Source organism: Barbus barbus, assembly GCF_936440315.1.
Source record: "Barbus barbus genome assembly, chromosome: 34".
Taxonomy (NCBI): domain Eukaryota; kingdom Metazoa; phylum Chordata; class Actinopteri; order Cypriniformes; family Cyprinidae; genus Barbus; species Barbus barbus.
The window spans coordinates 25,483,893-25,505,215 of record NC_136762.1 but is presented as its reverse complement, the minus strand read 5'-3'; the positions used below and the strand labels follow the sequence as shown (position 1 = coordinate 25,505,215).

At 37.1% G+C, this 21,323-nt stretch overlaps 1 protein-coding gene across 3 annotated transcripts in view; it reads right to left on the bottom strand.

The window, feature by feature from the left end:
* Positions 1 to 21,323, bottom strand: part of LOC306854095 (endothelin-converting enzyme 2-like) — a 62,490-nt gene that overhangs the window by 33,874 nt on the left and 7,293 nt on the right. Inside the window, exons 1-3 of one of the 3 annotated variants that reach the window (XM_079391911.1) lie at positions 16,802 to 16,920; positions 5,798 to 5,884; positions 3,007 to 3,151 (exon numbers count right to left, since the gene is read on the bottom strand). In XM_079391911.1, coding sequence (XP_079248037.1) covers positions 3,007 to 3,151; positions 5,798 to 5,884; positions 16,802 to 16,804 — 235 coding nt within the window. In that variant the 5' untranslated portion in view covers positions 16,805 to 16,920. Of the gene's footprint in view, positions 1 to 3,006; positions 3,152 to 5,797; positions 5,885 to 9,456; positions 9,598 to 16,801; positions 16,921 to 21,323 lie in introns of those variants that run through there. The other 2 variants (XM_079391912.1, XM_079391910.1) reach the window with 2 other exon arrangements.

Genomic DNA, 21,323 nt, shown 5'->3' with positions numbered 1-21,323 from the left:
CCATAACACATTTTTTATGCACCAGTGTGTTTCTGCCACCAACTGGACTGGAGTGTGAAGCATTCGATGGAGCAATGGTAGCTGCTATTATTTTTGTTTGTTTTTTTGTTTGTTTTTTCACCAAAACTAATTGGAGTTCTCAGAAAATGGGCAAGGAGCCACACTGTACTGACACGCTTGAACATTATACTTGTTACAGTGAGTCATGATGATGTATCGCCATTGTATTCAATTCACCCAGTTATATATTTGTTAGACGATCTCTCTGTGGTCTAAGAAGAAAGACATTCATACAAGCTTGAAACAATGGTGAGCAATATAGAAAAAAAAATATGTTTTATATATATAGTGAATTCAGAAGTATTCAGACCCCCTTCACATTTTTCAATTTTGTTGTGTTGCAGCCTGATTCAAAAATTGTTTAAATTCATTTTTTTCCTCATTAATCTATATTTCGTACCTCATAATGACAAAGTGAACACAGAATTTTAGAAATGTGTGTAAATTTATTAAAAAGAAAAAAACTGAAATATCACATTTACATAAGGATTCAGGGCCCGGTTGCATGAAAACCCTTAAGATAAGAAAACCCTTAATTATAAGGTTAAGGGTACCCTTAGTGAAACATGGGTTGCAAGAAAAAACCTAAGGGCTTACTTAAGGGAAGTTAAGGCTGTCACTTAAGTATTTCCCTTAATTGCTTAAGTGTTCCCTTAAGTTCTGTTATGCGTTGCTACAAAGTCCTTAGTAACCGTTTCACCTTAAAAAATTAAGGGACCAAAATAGCTCCCTTAAGTCATCTTTTACTCTAGCACGATGGCTGATTTCATGTTCATAGAAGAGGAGCAATTACCTAGGCACATTTTTAATGATCGAAATAATCCATTGGAGACTATGAATGATGCGCAGTTATTGAGAGAATATAGGTTTGATCGTCAGTCAATCCTTCATCTCACCGCAACACTTGAGCCTGACCTTGAACACCAAACCCGACGAAGCTTGCGGTACTTTTCAGTCTGTCATTGGCGACGTTTTCAGAGTACATAAATCCACTGTCTGCAGAGCTGTCCATCGAGTGGCCTTAGCCCTGTGTCGCCGAATTGACACGTCAAATTTCCTTCCAGAGATGAGCAGGACGTATTAGCGGAGCGTTTTTTTGCAGTTGCTGGTTTCCCACGCGTTTGCGGAGTGATAGATGAACACGTGTGAATTCAAGCCCCACACCTATATGAAGATCAATTTGTCAAAAAAATAACATTTTGTAAAAAAATAAAAAATATTTTATAGCTGTAGTTGTTAGGTTATTTTTGCGGTCCGTTATGTTTATAGTGCAATATGGAAGAGTAACTATGGCAACCGCACCTCGCGTTGCCGTGCGCTGCCAGAAACTACAGTGAAACGCTTAATATAAACACTTAGGTAAGGGTGACGGTTAAGACGTTTGTTGCAACTCTCTTAAGGGAATCCCTTGCCTCAGGGATCTTTTCCCCTTCAGGGATACCCTTACTTAAGGGTTTTCATGCAACCGGGCCCAGACCCTTTACTCAGTACTTAGTTGAAGCACCTTTGGCAGCAATTACAGCCTTGAGTCTGGGTATGACACAACAAGCTTTGCACACCTGGATTGGGGGATTTTCTACCATTCCTCTTTGCACATCCTCTCAAACTCGGTCAGGTTGGCCGGGGACCGTCGGTGGACAGCCATTTTCAGGTGTCTCCAGAGATGTTCGATAGGGTTCAAGTCAGGGCTCTGGCTGGGCCACTCTAGAGGATTCACAGAGTTGTCCCTAAGCCACTCCTGTGTTACCTTAGGGTCATTGTCATGTTGGAAGGTGAACCGTCGGCCCCCGTCTGAGTGCTGTGGAACAGGTTTTCATTGAGGATATCTCTGTACTTTGCTCCATTCAGCTTTCCCTCAACCCTGACCAGTCTCCCAGTCCCTGCCGCTGAAAAACACCCCTGTAGCATGAGGCTGCTACCAGCACACTTTACTTTTGGGATGGTACTCTGCAGGTGATGAGCAGAGCTGGTTTCCTTCAAACATGATGCTTAGAATTGAGGTTCATCAGACCAGATAATCTTGTTTCTCAGAGTCTGAGGGTCCTTTAGGTGCTGTTTTGCAAATTCCAAGTCAGTATTCACGTGTCTTCACTGAGGAGAGGATTGAGTTTGGCCACACCGCCTTAAAGCCCAGATCGGTGTAGTGTTGCAGAGATGTTTGTCCTTCTTTAGGTTTCTTCCATCTGCATATATGATCATGGAGCTCAACTAGAGTGACCATCATGTTCTTGGTCACCAGTCTAGACAAGGCCCTTCTCCGTCAATTGCTCAGTTTGGCTGGGCGACCAACTCTTGGAAGAGGCCTGGTTGTGCCAAACTCCTTCCATTTGAGAATTATGGAAGACACTGTGATCTTGGGAACCTTCAGTTTTATAGAGAGGTGTGTGCCTTTCCAAATCATGTCCAATGAATTTAATTTACCACAGGTGGACTTCAATCAAGGTGTAGAAACATCTCAGCAATGATCAAGAGAAATGGGAGGCACCTGAGCTAAATTTCAAGTGTTGTTGGTCTGAATTTGGTCTGGTTTTTTCTTTTTAATAAATTTACAGATATTTCTAAAATTCTGTTTTCACTTTGTCATTATAAGGTACGGAGTATAAATTAATAAGAAAAAAAATGAATTTAAACAATTGTAGTATCAGGCTGCAACATAGCAAAATTGAAAAAAATTGAAGGGGTCTGAATACTTTCTGAATTCACTGTATATTCATTTTTCTCTAAGTATCTACAAGGTAAGCACAATAACACCTGGGAAATTCTACACTAAATAAATGTACTAAACTGATGTCTAAAAAGCATGTCTGCTTAATCAGTGTTACTTAGCATCTTATTTATCAGTAAGTTATTATGTGTTACATTTTACTCCATCTGTGTGTGTGTGTGTGTGTGTGTGTGTGTGTGTGTGTGTGTGTGTGTGTGTGTGTGTATGTGTGTGTTTGTTACCTCTGTTATAGCGGACTCCCAGTGTAATCGCACAGCCAAATAGAGCTAGAAGTGAAGTGAGAAGCAGACAGGCCAACACTACTTCCAGCTGAGTTCTCCTGCCCAGTGGACCAAACAACTGAATACCACCCTTACGGAAACCCACCTGAAAGAGAGTCAAATATTGATAATTGAGTCTGTTGCTACTATTTGCTAGGAAACATCCTAAACTATGTAGACAAAAAAGTATTAAAAGGTTTGGGATGTTTTTGGATATATAGCATGGTAGTACAATTCTCTTTGGCATATGTTGGATCATGATATGTAAATACCATGCTGTATGAACGTAAATAGCTTTTCTGCTTTAGGATTAGGTTAGGGTTAGGTTTTTTTTCCCCTGGGGTCATTCAACACCATGATACTTATCTGAATACCACGGCATTACCATATGATACTGACACTATAACACGACAGTACATTTTTGTGAGAATAAATGGCTGACAAATTGTGGCACTGCAGTTTAAGTTCTTCAAATGTTCACATGGTGCAAGTACTCGGGCCAGTGACCTCATTCTCCCTTTCTTTCTCTAATAAAAAATTCAGTTTAAAACATTGAAAAAAAAAAATCTCATAAAGATCTTCTCAAAAAAGAGCAATGGCTTCTTGAGTAGAAACACTGGGAACATCACGTAAGGCTTTTGTGTCAAAATATACTGCATGTCTCTTAACATCATTCAACACCCAAAGAACAAAGAACAAGTTGCCTGGGGGATATCGTATCAAATATATGCATCATATCATTGCTTGCACGGCAAACCAACAGAAGAGGTGTCACATTTCCTGTTTGACATAAAAGTGAGCAACAAATGAAAGGGGCCACATGAATCGATATGAATTAATATAAAATGTCATTCATAATTCACTGTAGGAAATTCCCTGGAAATCTGACCTGCTGTTTTCTTCTTCTAAAAGGTATACGGATATGTCAACATTAGAAATAATACTGGAATAAAAGTTGCTGAATATTTCACATGCTGTTTCTCTAAACTCATGCTGTTAACTGTGCTTTCTTTCCAATTACCATACAGTACCATAAGTAATACTTTTAAAAGGTGGCGATACAGGTTTTCTGTTTTGAGAACATTACTCATTCCTGGATAATTGCTCAGATCTATTCTGCATTTCTATAACAAAAAAATGTATTAGTTCCTAATCCCCAAGATGTTTGCCCATTTAGTCATAAGTCATTACGTAGTAATGAACCATTTATGTCTAGTTTTTCTACTGTACATTTATGACTTTTTATATTTATGACCTCCATTATAATTGGCTAATCTTCACATACCAAAATACTATTGCTCATTGGGGTCAAGTTGATGAAAACTGAATAGGCTGATATATAAATGTGAGTGGTAATAAATTAATGCTTTTATGGTTGTGACATAATATCTATGACAATTTCCTGCTAGGCTGGCTTTAACAGCTTAATTTAGGTTGGATTAATCTGGTTTGTTACACTGTAGAGAAAGAGAGGAAAAGAACAAGAAAAACAAATCACAACCACCGGAGTACTTCAAGGTTCAGTGCTTGGTCCCTTCCTCTTCTCCAAATCTATTATAATTAGCTAATCAAAATATTGGTGTCCTTTTTGTGAAATACCTCAATACATTTTAGGAACTGCAAAAGAACAAGAAGAAATCATGTTTTTCATGATACATCTGTTGTAAAGAGCATAAGGGTTCATTCTGCTGGACCTTGATCACAGTGACAAAGCATATACTCCATCCTCTAGACCCTGGACATGGGTAGATTCTGCATGCTGACTTTGAGGGAAGCAATATCTAAGCAATATTAGCTAAACACTGGTGTACCTCAAGCCTTGGTGCTTGTCCCCTTCCTTTTCTCCTTTATTTACAAACCATGAGATCAACACTTAAAAATTAAGGTTCCTTTTTGGCATCAATGGTACCATGAAGAACCTTTAGCATACATGGAAGCTTTCCAATGTACAGAAAATGTTGACACACTAAAAGGTTATTTGGGGAACCCAAAAAGTTTTTTCTATAGCATCGCTGCGAAAACCCTCTTATGGAACCTTTATATCAGAGGTCATCAAACTCGATCCTGGAGGGCCGGTGCAAGCTCCAACTTCCATCAACACACCTGGCTGGAAGTTTCAAGTATACCTAGTAAGACCTTGATTAGCTGCTTCAGGTGTGTTTGATTAGGGTTATATGTATGGGGCTACATGTAGATTATATTAATCTACTTTCGCATTATAAAATGCGCTCTCGACATTTGGCCGTAAAATAACGCCATAGGGTTGGAGCTACACTCTGCAGGACGCTGGCCCTCCAAGACCGAACTTGATGACCCCTGCTTTATATTAATGAGTGCATTGTCAGTATTTCCAACTACTGCTATGTTTACCCTTTCATCTAATGTTCTCACAGTATCTGTATGTATCCCGACTTGCCTAGATATCTCAGCCTGGAAGAAAGAACATCACCACCAATTTAAGACAGATTTTCTTTCCTACTAGCCTAGCAATTCAACACAACATTACTGTCAGCTAGATTTTCTGAGCTAAGATCATCCAACCAGGCAGGAAACAGCTGAAATTTACAGAGCACATCAGCTACCAGCAATTGTTGTTTCGCCGTGTACTTTTCAAAGGAATTGTGCAACAGCAATACTTCTCACTGTCTCTGAACTAACAGCTTCAATTATTGGTTGAATGTGGCATTGTATAAAATGTCTGAATGTAAACATAAAATGTGCACATCCACACTGAGCCCTGACCCACACCCACCTCCACACTGTCAGGAGAGATGGCTCCATCTGCAGGGACATCTGTCCCGTCCTCCTCCTCAAACGTTGCACGCTTGTAGTTAGACATCTGAAAGAGACAGAGAGTACTATGTATAAGTATGTTGAAATATTACTTTTGTTAGCTCTAAAGGTCAGTATACACCAGAAAAAAAATATACACATCCTGAGATGTGATGTGAACAGCAGCAGACAGGGAAAAATATTCAATTTTGCTGTTTTAAGTGACCTTCCAAAACAATCAGGCACTGGTAGAACATCTACTAAAGAAGTATTTGTGATTTATATGTCGCTTGGGAAAAAATATTTCACACAGCCACTTTAAAGTAGCTGTCAATTGAGAAAGATGCACCATGAAATCAAAATAGACCCTATTTACTTTCTTTATATTAAGTTCCCACAGAATCTACAGAAAACAATTTTGAAGGCCTTGAGCTAAGAGTCTGAGGACAAGAGATACTGCAAGAGAGTGTGAAATGGAGATGAATGTAGGGTGGGGGCGATTCCTTGTTTCCTCACCCCCATCTTGGATGTCAGAGAGGAATTTATACAAACACATTTACACACACACTTCTCTCACTGTTCACAACTGAAGAGGTGGCAAATCTACACCCGAGGGCAGCACTTTGCTGTGTAAGTCTCACTGTTATAAGCATTACCCTACAGAGAACAGAAACTCTTAGTTAAATCTAACCTTATTTACACCGTCTATTGAAATCTCCCTGCCTGTGCTGACAGCCATGTAGACAACAGACACACAGGCCTACAGCAAAACCTCCCACCCAGGTTAACAAGAGCAGACTAAACAAGACAGCCAGAGAGAATCTCTCTCTCACACAGTGACTTAATGAATCTTAATTAGAGCAACCATAGACTTTATAAATATAAAAATACATTTTATATATAAATTAAATAATCAGAAATAGTACTGACTAACACATCACACATTGTGCATTCCTAAAATGTATCCGTTGTTTTGTCCCTGGAGGCAAACTTCTGAAGGCAAATTTGTCCAGAAAGTCTTGCTAAGTAAACACACAACATACATAAAACACAGAGGAGAACTGTACTGCTCAAAGTTTGCTTTTTCAAATCTTTAGAGACGTAGAGTTCTCAATTGTTTCATTTATGTGTCAGCTTTAAAAGAAACAATGCGAGGCTAGTGTGTTTTTCTCAGGAAGAAAATGATCGCTTTCTGTTTTTCACTTTCTGTATCATTGGTGATACTCAAGAGATCCTGTTTGTAACTTTGTGTTCCTGAGAGTATGTCCCCCTTTAAGTGACTGATAACAATGCAGATATCTAAAGAGCAAGATGACAAACCCACTGCAAAACACATACACAAAACTTGCATTAAATAAACATTTTATGCAATATTAACTCAAAATCTTACTAATGCAAACTATTTTTGTTGGGTTTTAATTTAAATACTTTCATCTGCTAAAAGCCTTTGTCTAAAAGACAGATGACTCTATTGAAGGTTTTACACACACACACACACACACACATACCAATATTGTTTAGAGCAAGACAAGAAAGCACTGGGAGCCCTTTGCAACATGCTTTAAAGTTCAAGCGGAACGCCACACTAAATCATCTCGGCTGTTAGTGTCTCAGCTGAATAAATGTTGCATCTTCGCAGCCAGATTTGGAGTTTCAGTAAGCTATTCCTCAATGGGCTTTTACAGGAAACCGTAAATGAGATTACAAAGACAAAAACTCTGACTCATGGTGATGTGAAACAAATGCACATGCTAAGCCCACACAAACATGCAGTTTAACGACTGCTAATCACTGAGTTGACATTTTCCCGTAGTTGAGTGTTTCCTCATAAGCAGTCAGTTAACACTTTAGTTGTTAGTCATAGCTTCCCATGCTTCTTTGAAATGCAATGGCCGAGGTTGAGAAGGGGGTGTAGTTTTAAGAGGTCAGAGCCACAAGAATTCCATCCAGAGGTCTGGACAAGATTCACCAGATTCCTGGGTGGCAGGTCACGGACACTTCTCAGAGGAAGGAAAAACAATGTAGGATGACTTGGTGTGAAAACCACCCATGTGTACTAGTACTGAAGTTCATGTCTAACTGACACATTCATGACATACTATCATGTGAAATTCAGTATTTTTTATTCTCGAAGTTTATGTTGGGAATAGCATACCATACTAAACTTACTATACCATTTACTTTGAAATCACTTTTTCTGATTCATTTATTTATTTATTTTTATGATTTTTTCCCCCCATTTTTCCATCCTTCTGGATTCTTTACTATTATTATTATTATTAATCATTATTTTTATGGATTCCATTTTAATGGTCGAATGCATTTTTAGCTATCAGAAAGCATATCGAATTAATTGAAATCATGAAACTTATATAATTTAACATCAAATTATTCAAAGTTCAACAAAAATTACACTTTTAGGGCCTCATGAAATGTGTTTTGTTTTTCACAAATTCTGTTTTCCATTTATTTTTTTCTGGATTCTGTTTCAATATTTTAATTAGATTTTTTTAAATCAAAAAGTAATTTCAGTAAATTTAGTTTTCAGTAAATTTGCCAAAATCTGTCACATTCCACATTATACAGTAAATTCTATTTCTGTGACTAGATTGCACGATTCTGCACATATTTTCCTTTGCGAAGTCATAGGGCCAAACATTTCTTTAGAATATATCATTTCTACTATACATAATATGCAAACTGTCTGTATGCTTAAGATGATCTGCTACATTTGCCAAAATGTATTACTGAATACTGTATCCCACAATGCAATGCATTACTCTTGACCATTGTGATGAATAACCTAGAACAGGGGTCGGCAAATTACGCCAAGATGGATAATCGTGTAAGCGATAGTGAGAGAAGTGTATGTATTAAATGAAATCCTTCAAATCTGCATACCAACATACAGTACATTAGAGGTAGTTATTCTGCATAATCACACATTTAGGAAGTCAAGTTAGGAGCTATAAATAGTATTGAGTTTAAAGTTTAAAGCCCACTTTATGCTATTGCTATTGCTAATATTATTTGAGTTGATTACTCAAGTTTTGCGGGGGTAACAGATCATCAAATTTAAACTATTCAATTTGTCAAATTTTTAATTCCCCTTATATATACACATTTATATTTCTGGATTCATTATTTGATTCGACTGGCAAAAATAAAGATGTTTCACACAAAACTGAACCCAAAATGTAATAAAACCTTTTTAGTTTTGAGATGAAAACTGAACACCATTTGATTAACAAACAGCCAAACAATCTTAAGCCAGCCTAAGAGCCGGTTAAAGACATTTAATTTAATTTGCCGGTTTAGTCCCCCGTCTTGACCAACTGATAATTGCATGAAATCCATCCAAAATCAGCCAACAAACCAGACTTTTTTTCATCAGTGATATCAGCCATGATTTTTACATCCTTAACTCTTTTGACTTGATTGGCAAAAGTTAAAATTAGAGTCATGCATGGCTGCAAGAAGCGTTAAACATGCAAAGCATATGCAGCATGCAGTGTGCAGTTTCACACAGTATGTACTGTATTTTGAACACAGCCATAGTCTTAAATAATACCAGATATAGAGTGTTATTACAGACTCCAGCAGACCAGATAAAGCCACTGACGGATGACCGAGACTCACCGTTCATCAGCGCAGTAAGACACCGGCAATACAAAAGCAGAAGTGAACTGGTGCCACTGCCGTGGAACGACTGGAATAAACCATCGACTGGAGAACGGGGGGAGGAAAGCCAATGTTTTGTTAACATGACCCAGAAAGGGCAGGTTGCTACCGTGGGAGAGGGAAAGTTGCAGGGAGTAAGGAACAGATAAACCTCACTTCCGAAAAGGAGACTCCTACCTCGCTTACGTGGGTAAGAGAGAAACACATGCATACAGGGAAGCTGTAAAAAACTCACTGAAGTTATAGTAAACAGTCATTGTGGCTTGAACCAATGGTGACCGTCTCTGGGGATATGGGATAATGTGGGACGCTAACCATGTGAAACCGGGAACAGGATCATGGCAAACACTCTTCTGCATTTATTTTTGCTGTATTAGCACTTGAAGAAGTTCCCAACACATCCCATTTGATTCCAATCAAAATGACTCGAATGCACATCATATCGTAATTACGACTTTTCAGAAGATGGCATAACGCACATTCATTAACAGAATTTATGCTTTGACAATAAAATGCTAAAATCTTGCCAAATATTCATCTTCATCTGTTCCATCTCCCTCTTGACGGACATCCAGGCTGCCTTTCTACATTTTTGTTCATTTATCCTCCTTCATCTTCTATAAACGTCCTCATTCCAGCCTCTCGAGAAACAGCCTGTATGACTCAATAATCTGCTTCTGTTTAGTAAATATTTCTGAAATACATTCATAGTTCACGAATGACCTCACATAGGTTATAAAACCACTGAATTCACAAGCTTACCAGAAAAGGCATTTTTGCAATCAAGTAATATTTTGCTTACACCTTGAAAACATGTTAGTGTATACATCTTTTTTTATATATATTTTGCAACTCTGCCTTGAGTTTGCAGGCCTGCTCATCGGCCCGTGTGTGTTTGTGTGAAACACACAGCCATGGCTAAAGGTCAGGCCGTCATACACGTTCTCACTGCCCATCCCATCACCATGGCAACAAGCCCCCATCAAACGAACTATCCCTAATTCAATCAATATGCTCTGTATCCTTTCATGGGCTTTGGTTGGATAGAGGAGCGGCCAATCAGAAGCGTTCGGCAGGAACAGCTGTGAGGTGGTGTGGGGTCACGAGCAACCTTTAGTGCACCACGACACAATGACGCACAAAAAATAAACAGCAATATAGAGGTAATAATAGAGAGAGAGAGAGAGAGAGAGAGAGAGAACATGCACATGGAGGTTATGAAACCAGCTATAATTGTTATTTATGAAGGCATTTTTAAAGCCTTGACGCAATGGAGAAAAACGGAAGGTCTCTCTACATCAGCCGTGATACTTTTAAAGGTAAACATGATATATTATCTAAACATACTCTAAACAAGGAGCAAAGAGTTCAGTTTCAAGGTACTTGAATATTTCAATCCAACATAAAAGCTGCACATAAAATATCTCCATATATGCGATATGCAATAAGGCGATAATTATTTATAAATTATATTAAAATTAAATGAATAATGAGCATTTATAAGAAACAGTGAATTTAGAAATCATACCATTATAATGAAAAAAATTTGAATTTGAAAGTTTACTTTTAAATAAATAAATATTATTCAAATATATAACAGGCCTATTAAAAAAGAACAATGTAATGATAGTCAAGTCAAATTTATTTGTATAGTGTTGTTCATGTTTATAACAGTTTCATATCTGCTTTATAGTAGCATTTGGCAGATTAGATATTTGCTATATACTATATTTCACTTTACATGAGTATACTGTATGTATGCAGCTAAAGTGGGATATACTATATTAGCCATAAACGATAGCCATATATACTATATTAGCCAGCGATAATGTAGTTTCTACAACTTTTCATCGATAAATCAATCACACAGTTGAGATTTGTGATATTGTACATACTTAACATAATAATATCAATATTAATATACTAATTAGTATTTTTAAATATAAAAAATTAGATGACAGTAAATGAATTTTAGGGAATATGGCCATGCATTTTTTTTTCCTACGTATTGTTGAAACCTCAGGTTCTACACAGAAAAAAGACAAGTTCTAACCGCAGCCAGTGCATATTAGACAATCATAAAATACTCTGTTTTTATAACAGAGGCTCATAACAGATCACAAACCTCACGTTTCGGATCATATTGCAATTTAAGTCACGGATCAGATCATTTTTCAGATCAGCAATCTTTTTTTTTTTATATCAATGTAACTTTGCTTTCCTATTATTACTTAAAGCACACTTTAAGTACTTGTTCACAGTAAAAACTACTAGCCTAACTAAGACAAACATGATTTAAGGCATAGATAAATACAATATAACAAAGTTACAAATAGAATAAGGTCTAACAGTAGTGTTCAGGATAAAGAAATACAATAATTAAATGTAAAATAACACTGCATAGTGTTCACTGTATAAATCAAACATAGAATAATCTTTGTTACAGTTGTGTTTTGTTGTTTGATTAACATTAATGACAGACAGCAGCAGGTATTTAAAGGCTGCTGTCCCTTTAAGACCGAATGCACGGATCTAATATACTGATTTCTTTCTCAGCTGTTTTTATTCACATAATCCACTGTTTATGAGGATGATTGCTGAGATGGGTATTTTGACATAATTGTATGTGTGTCTGCTCGAGCTCAGGGAGATGTGAAAGACGAATTAATTGGGTGTTTGCGTGTTGTCTGAAACACACCTCTGCGTTTCAGGCGTGTGTGCGCATAGAAAACAGAGCGCGAGTATCGAATCGAGTTCTCTTTCGCATCTTCATGCATTGTAACGGGTTAAAAATGCTTGACTGTTTAAAAGACAAAACACATACAAATGACAAACTTTCACTCTACAATGGTTACACTTTGCAGGTTATCCGCAAATTTTAACCCTATCATTTACATTCAGAAGTCTTAAAGGTACAGTATCCCAAAAAGGTTGATGTAATTCTAAAAGCAAACCATCACACGTGTGTATAAGTTAAAGGCCAACAAGAAACATATGGCGAGACGGAGAAAAAGAGCAGCCTTGCGAGGGGAAGGGAGAGGTTTTCCCAAGTTCCAGGAGTGGTGCGGCGCTTTCTCTACGCGGAATGTGATTGTTTGAAGTGGTTTCCTGAGGAGTGTTTTTGAAAGGATACAGCTCGCTGGGGGAAGGCTGGCATAGCCCAACCTCTGCCCCTGTGAGCTAGAAATACCCTCACACTCCTGCCCCGAGAAACCCACCCAAGCCAAAGCCACCTTGAAGAGAGAGAGAGACAGCTACATAACACACACACACAGAGACTAGTGCTGCCACACACGTCCCTGCCGGCCCTCAGAGACCATCCGAGGGAAAGATGAGGTAACAAAGCCTGCTTTACACAGCCAGCACGGGCCTTACTCCATCCATATGAGAGGAATACTGAAGAGAGAGGGTGGGAAACAGCACGAGTCATCGGTCTGCAGTCCCCCAAATGAAGGTGCTCAGACAGTCTGTCGCCAGCAGACGTGGGTGAGGTCCCAGAACAAATAATCACACACACGTACATAATTACATACACAATCTACATTGTCTGACTTGATAAAATATGAATGCATTTACAGATGAGCGATTACTACAAATATCCTTCACGCAACAATAGGGCAGTTTAATATTGTGGGGAAAAAAACTAAATGTGATTTACAAAAATCCAGATACGCTGTGCTTGTTTGTTTGGCTGCACAATTTGGTTTGTTTTTATGGAGCAATGTTGCTCCCAAATAACAATAATAATTATTATTATTGTAGTAGTAGTAGTAGTAGTAGTAATTATTATTGTTGTTGTTGTTATTGTTATTATTACTACTACTACTAAAAAAAAACTTGCAAAAAAAATATGCACAAAATAAGAAATACCTATCGTAATATTTCACTGCAAAAACATAACACTACTAATAATAACTATATTTACATTGTAAAATTGTCAAATTATAACACTAACGTTTATGGCTGTCCTAACTTCTTCATTTTCAAACATTAAACCATCAAACTTTTATTTTGATGGAAAACTGCATGAGAGTTTCTTGCCCGTAGAGTTTCTTTAAGCTATATCACAATTTCAGTTTTATTTTGATTATTCGAGATTCAAGATTTTTGTCATATATATATATATATATACTTACATTTCACTGCTGGTTATGTATCATATATATATATACATAACCAGCAGTGAAATGTAAGTCAGGTCCGCCTCATAGATTGTGAAAAATTGAGACAAAAAAAGTAATAAACATGGAGATAAAGATAATAAGACTGTACAAAATAAAATAAATAGCCTGAGATTATAGGACTTTACACAATATTCAAAAAACCTTAGAAAGGAGAAAATACTTGTACTTTTTTATCTATTAAATATTACATAATACTTTTTTACTGTAAAAAATATAAACAGCCTTAAAACAAGACTTACATTTAATGGAAAAATGTTGCATGAGATTTTAATTTATTTACAGAGAAACTTTTTGCTTTTTTTTATTATAAAAATTTATAAAAATAAAAAAAAGTTCTCCCATTGACTGCACTTTTGTATTTCAGAGGAAGTGAGAGCGTTTTACAGTTGAATCAAGGCTTTGATGTGTGACCACACACACACACACACAATCTGTAAAATCTGAACAGCAAATGTCAGGGCCTAAGTGACCTTGCCTGATCATTTGAGGAAGTGGAATTCCTCTCAGAGTGTGGATTACACACTTACGCACGGAAAAACATTGCCTCGCCAAAAGTGGATATTGAGCAGCTGGAAAAGCTCTGATAAATTGGATGACACCAGATCTGTAATTAGGCCAGCGCTCTACAGAGACGTCAACTGTTTAATGTTTAAACTTTGGTAAATGAATGAAAGGACAGAAATCTCATTTAATTTCATTAAAAGTATCTTGACTCCATACAGCAATTTATTATAATTTTTTCCAAAAATATTTGAGATACATTTCAAAATGTTCAAAAATAGTCAACAAAATTTGCTAAAATATATTAATAAGTTTAATATTTGAAACTATTTGCGTAAATATATTTTCTACTAATATATGTTTGACCATTTTTGTATATATTTTTAAAAAATATTCAAAAAAATGAACAGATTTTTAAAGGCTTTTAAAAATACATTTTCCCTCCATATATTTAAATCCATTCATGTCAAATAGAAAGAAAAACCTTATATATTTCTGCTTCATCTTTTGACATATGACTTCAAGGCATGGTGATTCAGTTGTTATTCTCTAAAATAAAACAATTCTGTATGACTCTGTATGAAATTACATTTAAATTATTTTTAAAAATGCTAGAAACAAACCCTTTGGTCAATCAACAGATTGTCTCCCACCCCAAACTCACACCAATGACAGTCAGACTGCTAAGAAAAAAACAAAAAAAACATTTTGGAGTCATGTTCAGGAAGTCAAGGTACCAATAGCTTTCGTTCACTACAAATTACACTAAACCAAAGATATTAACTAAAACATTGCACGCTTTAAGCTTACACCTAATTTAGATTTGTTCCTTCCTTTTTGGTAAAGTGAGTGTAATGCTACAAACAGAGAGAATGTGAAAGGGTGAGCGGGCGATACAAGGGTGTGAGAGTGAGAGAGAAACTGCTGGCCCGAGCTCTCAGTGGTGACACGAAGCGGAAGTCAGGGTTCAGCAATCTCCTTTTCCTCTTTTCTTCAATTCATGACCTCTCTCCACACTCCGACAGCGAGACCCGCTCAATAACGCGCACATGCACACACAAACACACACCTGTTATGCAGACAGAGCAAACCACTAATTACGTCTCAGACACTTTACTGCATCCAAACAGTGACTGTTTCTGCTTAGCAGGACTGATCAACATCTTTTGTAGGTCTTGGAACAATGAGTCCCAAGCATAAACAATGACTTCAACTACAATCAGAGGGAATTGGTCGGCTGAAAAGAAAGTTGCTCAGGCCACTAAACCAAGCCTTCGCTGAGGAAAGAGAAAATACAAATGATAACTTATTTTAATATATCATATATATCTAATCTTTAATATTGAATATATTTTAATATCTGTTTCTCTAAAAGGAAATTAAATTGAGAGCAGACTGAGACTCCTAAAGTTGAGAAACAACTTCACCTATGAAGTTATTTAAAAATACATTTAAAAATGCACTTCATACAGAAAATGACGAACACATCTTCTATGATAAACATGTTTTCATACAGTCATTTCACATTTTTCCATGTGGTTCAAAGAAAACAAATGTATAGGCTGTAATAAAGTAAAAAAAGTCTTAATACAATGTTGAAATTATTTTAAAATGATGGCATTAGTGGTTTGCAATCTTCTTTATAACTGTTTCCTAATAATAAAAAGCAGTGAAGCTATTAATATAAAAAATATTATTAATACTTAAAAAATAAAATTTAAAAAATTAAATTATCGACTAAATCAAAGTCAGTGTGGTATAACCAACATGCAGGACCCATTTTGAGAAAATCATAAAACTGAGATGCTCTTTAGACCCTCATGAGTGCAGATCAATAAGTTTTAAGATATAAATATGACATATTCTGACATTTTTAGCTGTGTTTGTTCAGGTCAAATGGAGTAACCCTTAGAAAATCTCTTGATATTCATGACTCCAGTTGTCATGATATTTAAAAATACACATATTATTTAAAAATATATACAGGTTTGAATACTTTTTGAAGTTGAGAAACCTGAGATTAAGTTTTTATTTGATGGTTACACCACTTGACATTTTAGTGTCATTACACCAAAATCTCAGTGTCCTGTAATAAATGATTTTTTCAAAGTTGTATATTAGAGTATGTTCTACAAAATATACTATTTCAGTCTTTCTACTCTAAAATTTTAAAATTGAATTCAATGTTGCTTGCTGTTTATTCTAATTATGTGATATTTTCTAGCAATTTCTGACGAAAACTGTTTCTACACCATTTTTATTCAGAGCAGATAACTACATAAACATTGACAGATATAACTTTTCTAAGAACTTGCCACCTGTTTTAATCTAGATTTTCTTGTAAACTAGATATTTTGGGGGGCTCGTTGACCCAAATGCTATTTAGACTAGAGACAATAGGATGTAAATGCTGGATAAGTAGCGTTTGCACCAAATATAAACAGCTACAAATAGCATATTGTTTTCATTAACTGCAAATAGTGATAAATGCTATTCACACAAAGTGAAAGCAATATGTTGTGCTAAGGCTAAACTGTCTGAGCAATAAAGGCAGAAACATCACTATAACCATATTGAAACAGCCTGTAGTAAACATATACTTGTGCATATATTCTCACCATCTCTGTTAAGTCAGCAATGGCTTTTGCACCCGGACAGCAGGAAAACAAAACAATAAATCAATCCCTTATTCAACAAGCCTCATCACACAGAACCGAGAACAAGTACTGTATGTTCCTCACATGCCACAAAGACGAGAAAGACTGCCTCCCCCTTCTCATTTCCTTTTCTCTTCTCTCTCTGTGGTGGTGGTCTCCGTCACAGAGAGATCATAAACAGCAAGCAGAATGCTTTCAGACAGGCGGGAGGGACGAATGAGAGCAGATGAATGTGCAGAAAACAACACAAGCAGGGGAGTTTGAAAAATCACAGTCAGGACGGTCTGCAAGAGTAGGAGGGAGTTTGAGACACGAAAAAAGGGATGAGAGAGAATCAACGGGGGAGTTTTCTGAAGGGATGATGATAGTGCGAAAAGTAAACAGTTTCGCCTACGAAAAAACGCCTGCTTGATTCGTGCAACATCATGACAAAGTAGAGGACAGTTCCTAATAAATGAAAGTATCACCCAGAGAAGAGAGAAAGTGAGCTGTAAAAAGTGGTTAGTGCACATTGATCCATGCTGCTCATATGGGGAATGTAGGTTCAAATCTTGTGTGCAACATTAATTTATCTTCTGCCAGGTGAAAATAGGAAGTCTACGGAGTCCCTAAAAAGACATGGAGATGTTAAGAAATAAAAAGATTGGAATAAAAAATATATTTGAATGATTTAGCATTCTCTCGCAAAACGTTTGAGTTCACCTGAGAAACTTTGTGTTTGTGATGGAAATAATAACAGGTGGTTTTGTAATTGAACACAAATGTTCTGCAAGCAAATGCAGATGTTCTGCAAAAAAAAAAAAAAATGATTGTGGGAACTCAGTTTTGCGAGAGAACGCCAATGTTTTGTGAGCGAACACAACATTTTTCTGGGGAATGCAATACTTTGAGAGAACACAAATGTTTTGCGAGTGAATAGTTTCTCGCAGGATTGCTACTTCCATATTATCGCTTTAATATGTAATTGTAGGGGTTTGTTCAAATTGCTCAAGTTTAAGTAATAATGACGTTTTCCCAAAATAGAGATAGTTAGGCAAAAAGTTAATTCTGTAATTATTTACACATGGTGGTCATGTGGGCAACACAAATTCGAATCTTGGTCACGAGAATGGTAATTTCCCAGGTCTGACTGCAAAGAAAAAATAACAGCAAAACTCTCATTAGCATTAACATTTTAACATTGTCATTTCAAGCCCTTTCTAAAGATGAACACAAAATAAGATGTTTATCAAAACGTTCATGCTTCCCCTTTAAATGAATGGTGACTAGTGGCTATCAAGCTCCAAAAGGTAAAAATAACACCATAATGCACTCGAAAATTAGTCTAAATGACTCGTGCAATATATTCCAAATCTAAATTTGAACTATATTTCTGAATCATTAGTTTCAACATCTTCATTCATGTTTCATAGAAGAAAGAGAGTCATATGAGTTTTAAAAGAGTAAAACAACAAAGAAAATTCAACCTGAAATAACATGGGCTTGACCATCTTACCGTTTATAACGTACATTTACGTCAAGCTATTTAGAGTATCCACCGGGACATACAGTACCACATAAAAACAAACCGCAACCCTTTGTTTCCTCCATACATATTCGCTCCACAGAAACTCCCATTCAAGATCGCCCCACCAGCCCCTATTCCCACAGTCCTCTGGCCACTCATTCATAGGGACTTCATTCAGGCTGCCGGCTCAGAGTGTGCTAACACTTCTGCACCGTTAGAGGGGGCTTCCATTGTGGCCAGTTAAAGGGTACAGGGACAGAGAGCCGTACTGTTGTGGTACAAAAGGCCATTCTGTTCTGTGCCGGCGGCCCATCATGGCCTGATGTAGATAGACACTTGAGCGCACTTCACACGAGCCCCCCTTTCCCTGAAAACCAATAAGCAGAACGTATGAAGACCTGCTGATAGCTGATTTTGTGAAATTATGTTTTTGACAATAAAGTTAAAGCAAAATGCCATCTGCAACCCATTTTACTTCCACAATGTGAGTGTAACCTAACTGTCAATGTTGAAGAATGGCTGGTAGGACTTTATTTTATTTGCAGGAAACTGATTAGATCATGAAAAGTGGGTGTTTTATAGTAGAATGGAAGCAGGTGGTTGAAGGGAGGTGTTGAGAATTAAGGAAGACTGGTGACACCAGCTGAAAAGGATAGTTGGTGCACAGGCACAACAAGTTACTACATTTTGATTGCACTGAAACATTTTTGGAATAACACTCACCAGTGAATCATACAGAAAACCCTGTACAGATTGGACAGATTGCACAGATTGGAATGTGCATTAAAGAAATAAATAGGGTAACTATTAATTTCATGTCAAAAGAAATAAAAAAATGTTTACACATACACAATCAGTGTTTCCTAATTCTTACTGTTCACATTTGTACCATTTTTTAATTAAGTCCATAAAGTCTGAGATCACATTGAAATTTTATTTTAAAAAATGTGAAGGAATTAGATTACATTAATATTCCTGTAGCTAAAACAGTAGAGCACTGGGCTGGAAAGACCAAGGTCATTGGATTGATTTCTAGGGAGAGAATGAACTGATAAAACATACACTCACCTAAAGGATTATTAGGAACACCTGTTCAATTTCTCATTAATGCAATTATCTAATCAACCAATCACATGGCAGTTGCTTCAATGCATTTAGGGGTGTGGTCCTGGTCAAGACAATCTCCTGAACTCCAAACTGAATGTCAGAATGGCAAAGAAAGGTGATTTAAGCCATTTTGAGCGTGGCATGGTTGTTGGTGCCAGACGGGCCGGTCTGAGTATTTCACAATCTGCTCAGTTACTGGGATTTTCACGCACAACCATTTCTAGGGTTTACAAAGAATGGTGTGAAAAGGGAAAAACATCCAGTATGCGGCAGTCCTGTGGGCGAAAATGCCTTGTTGATGCTAGAGGTCAGAGGAGAATGGGCCGACTGATTCAAGCAACTTTGACTGAAATAACCACTTGTTACAACCGAGGTATGCAGCAAAGCATTTGTGAAGCCACAACACGCACAACCTTGAGGCGGATGGGCTACAACAGCAGAAAACCCCACCAGGTACCACTCATCTCCACTACAAATAGGAAAAAGAGGCTACAATTTGCACGAGCTCACCAATATTGGACGGTTGAAGACTGGAAAAATGTTGCCTGGTCTGATGAGTCTCGATTTCTGTTGAGACATTCAGATGGTAGAGTCAGAATTTGGCGTAAACAGAATGAGAACATGGATCCATCATGCCTTGTTACCACTGTGCAGGCTGGTGGTGGTGGTGTAATGGTGTGGGGGATGTTTTCTTGGCACACTTTAGGCCCCTTAGTGCCAATTGGGCATCGTTTAAATGCCACGGCCTACCTGAGCATTGTTTCTGACCATGTCCATCCCTTTATGACCACCATGTACCCATCCTCTGATGGCTACTTCCAGCAGGATAATGCACCATGTCACAAAGCTCGAATCATTTCAAATTGGTTTCTTGAACCTGACAATGAGTTCACTGTACTAAAATGGCCCCCACAGTCACCAGATCTCAACCCAATAGAGCATCTTTGGGATGTGGTGGAACGGGAGCTTCGTGCCCTGGATGTGCATCCCACAAATCTCCATCAACTGCAAGATGCTATCCTATCAATATGGGCCAAAATTTCTAAAGAATGCTTTCAGCACCTTGTTGAATCAATGCCACGTAGAATTAAGGCAGTTCTGAAGGCGAAAGGGGGTCAAACACAGTATTAGTATGGTGTTCCTAATAATCCTTTAGGTGAGTGTATACCTTGAATGCAATTTAAGCTGCTTTATATAAAAGCATCTGACAGATGCATAATGCAATATGTGATATTTTAAGCACATTTGTGACACTGATCATGTGTCACAAATGAATACCTTTGTACAAGCTTTTAACAATCATGCAGCTCAGGTGCTGCTAGTGAAATTGTGTAAAACCAAATACCAAGACATTTGGAGAGAAGTATCTGTGAGGAATTTCATTCAGGATTTAGACCATATCATTGCACTGAAACTGCACTCATCAGATGGCTCTTTTCATGATCATGGTTGCATCACTCTCTTAGAATTACTGGTGCCTAAAGCTGACCAAAACACTGTCTTAAATAAGCTTGAAAATTATGTTGGCATTAATGGAATGGCATTAGCATAGTTTACAAATAATTATGTATCTGACTGTTATCACTTTGTAGAAAGAAATGAAAAGGTGTCATATAAATCACAATTTTGATATGGTGTGCTGCAAGGCTCAATACTACAACCGTTTTTTTAATAACACAATCAGCTCTATATTTTCTTGAGGTCACACAAAACCTACCAATTCTCTAAACTAATGGACTGCATAGATAAAAAAAAAAAGTAATAACATAAAATATAATATGTCTCTTGATGAATGGTTAGGGTTAAGATCTTGGTCTTCAGTTAAGAACCTGGGTGTACTATTTGATAGCAATCTGTCATGTTAAAGTC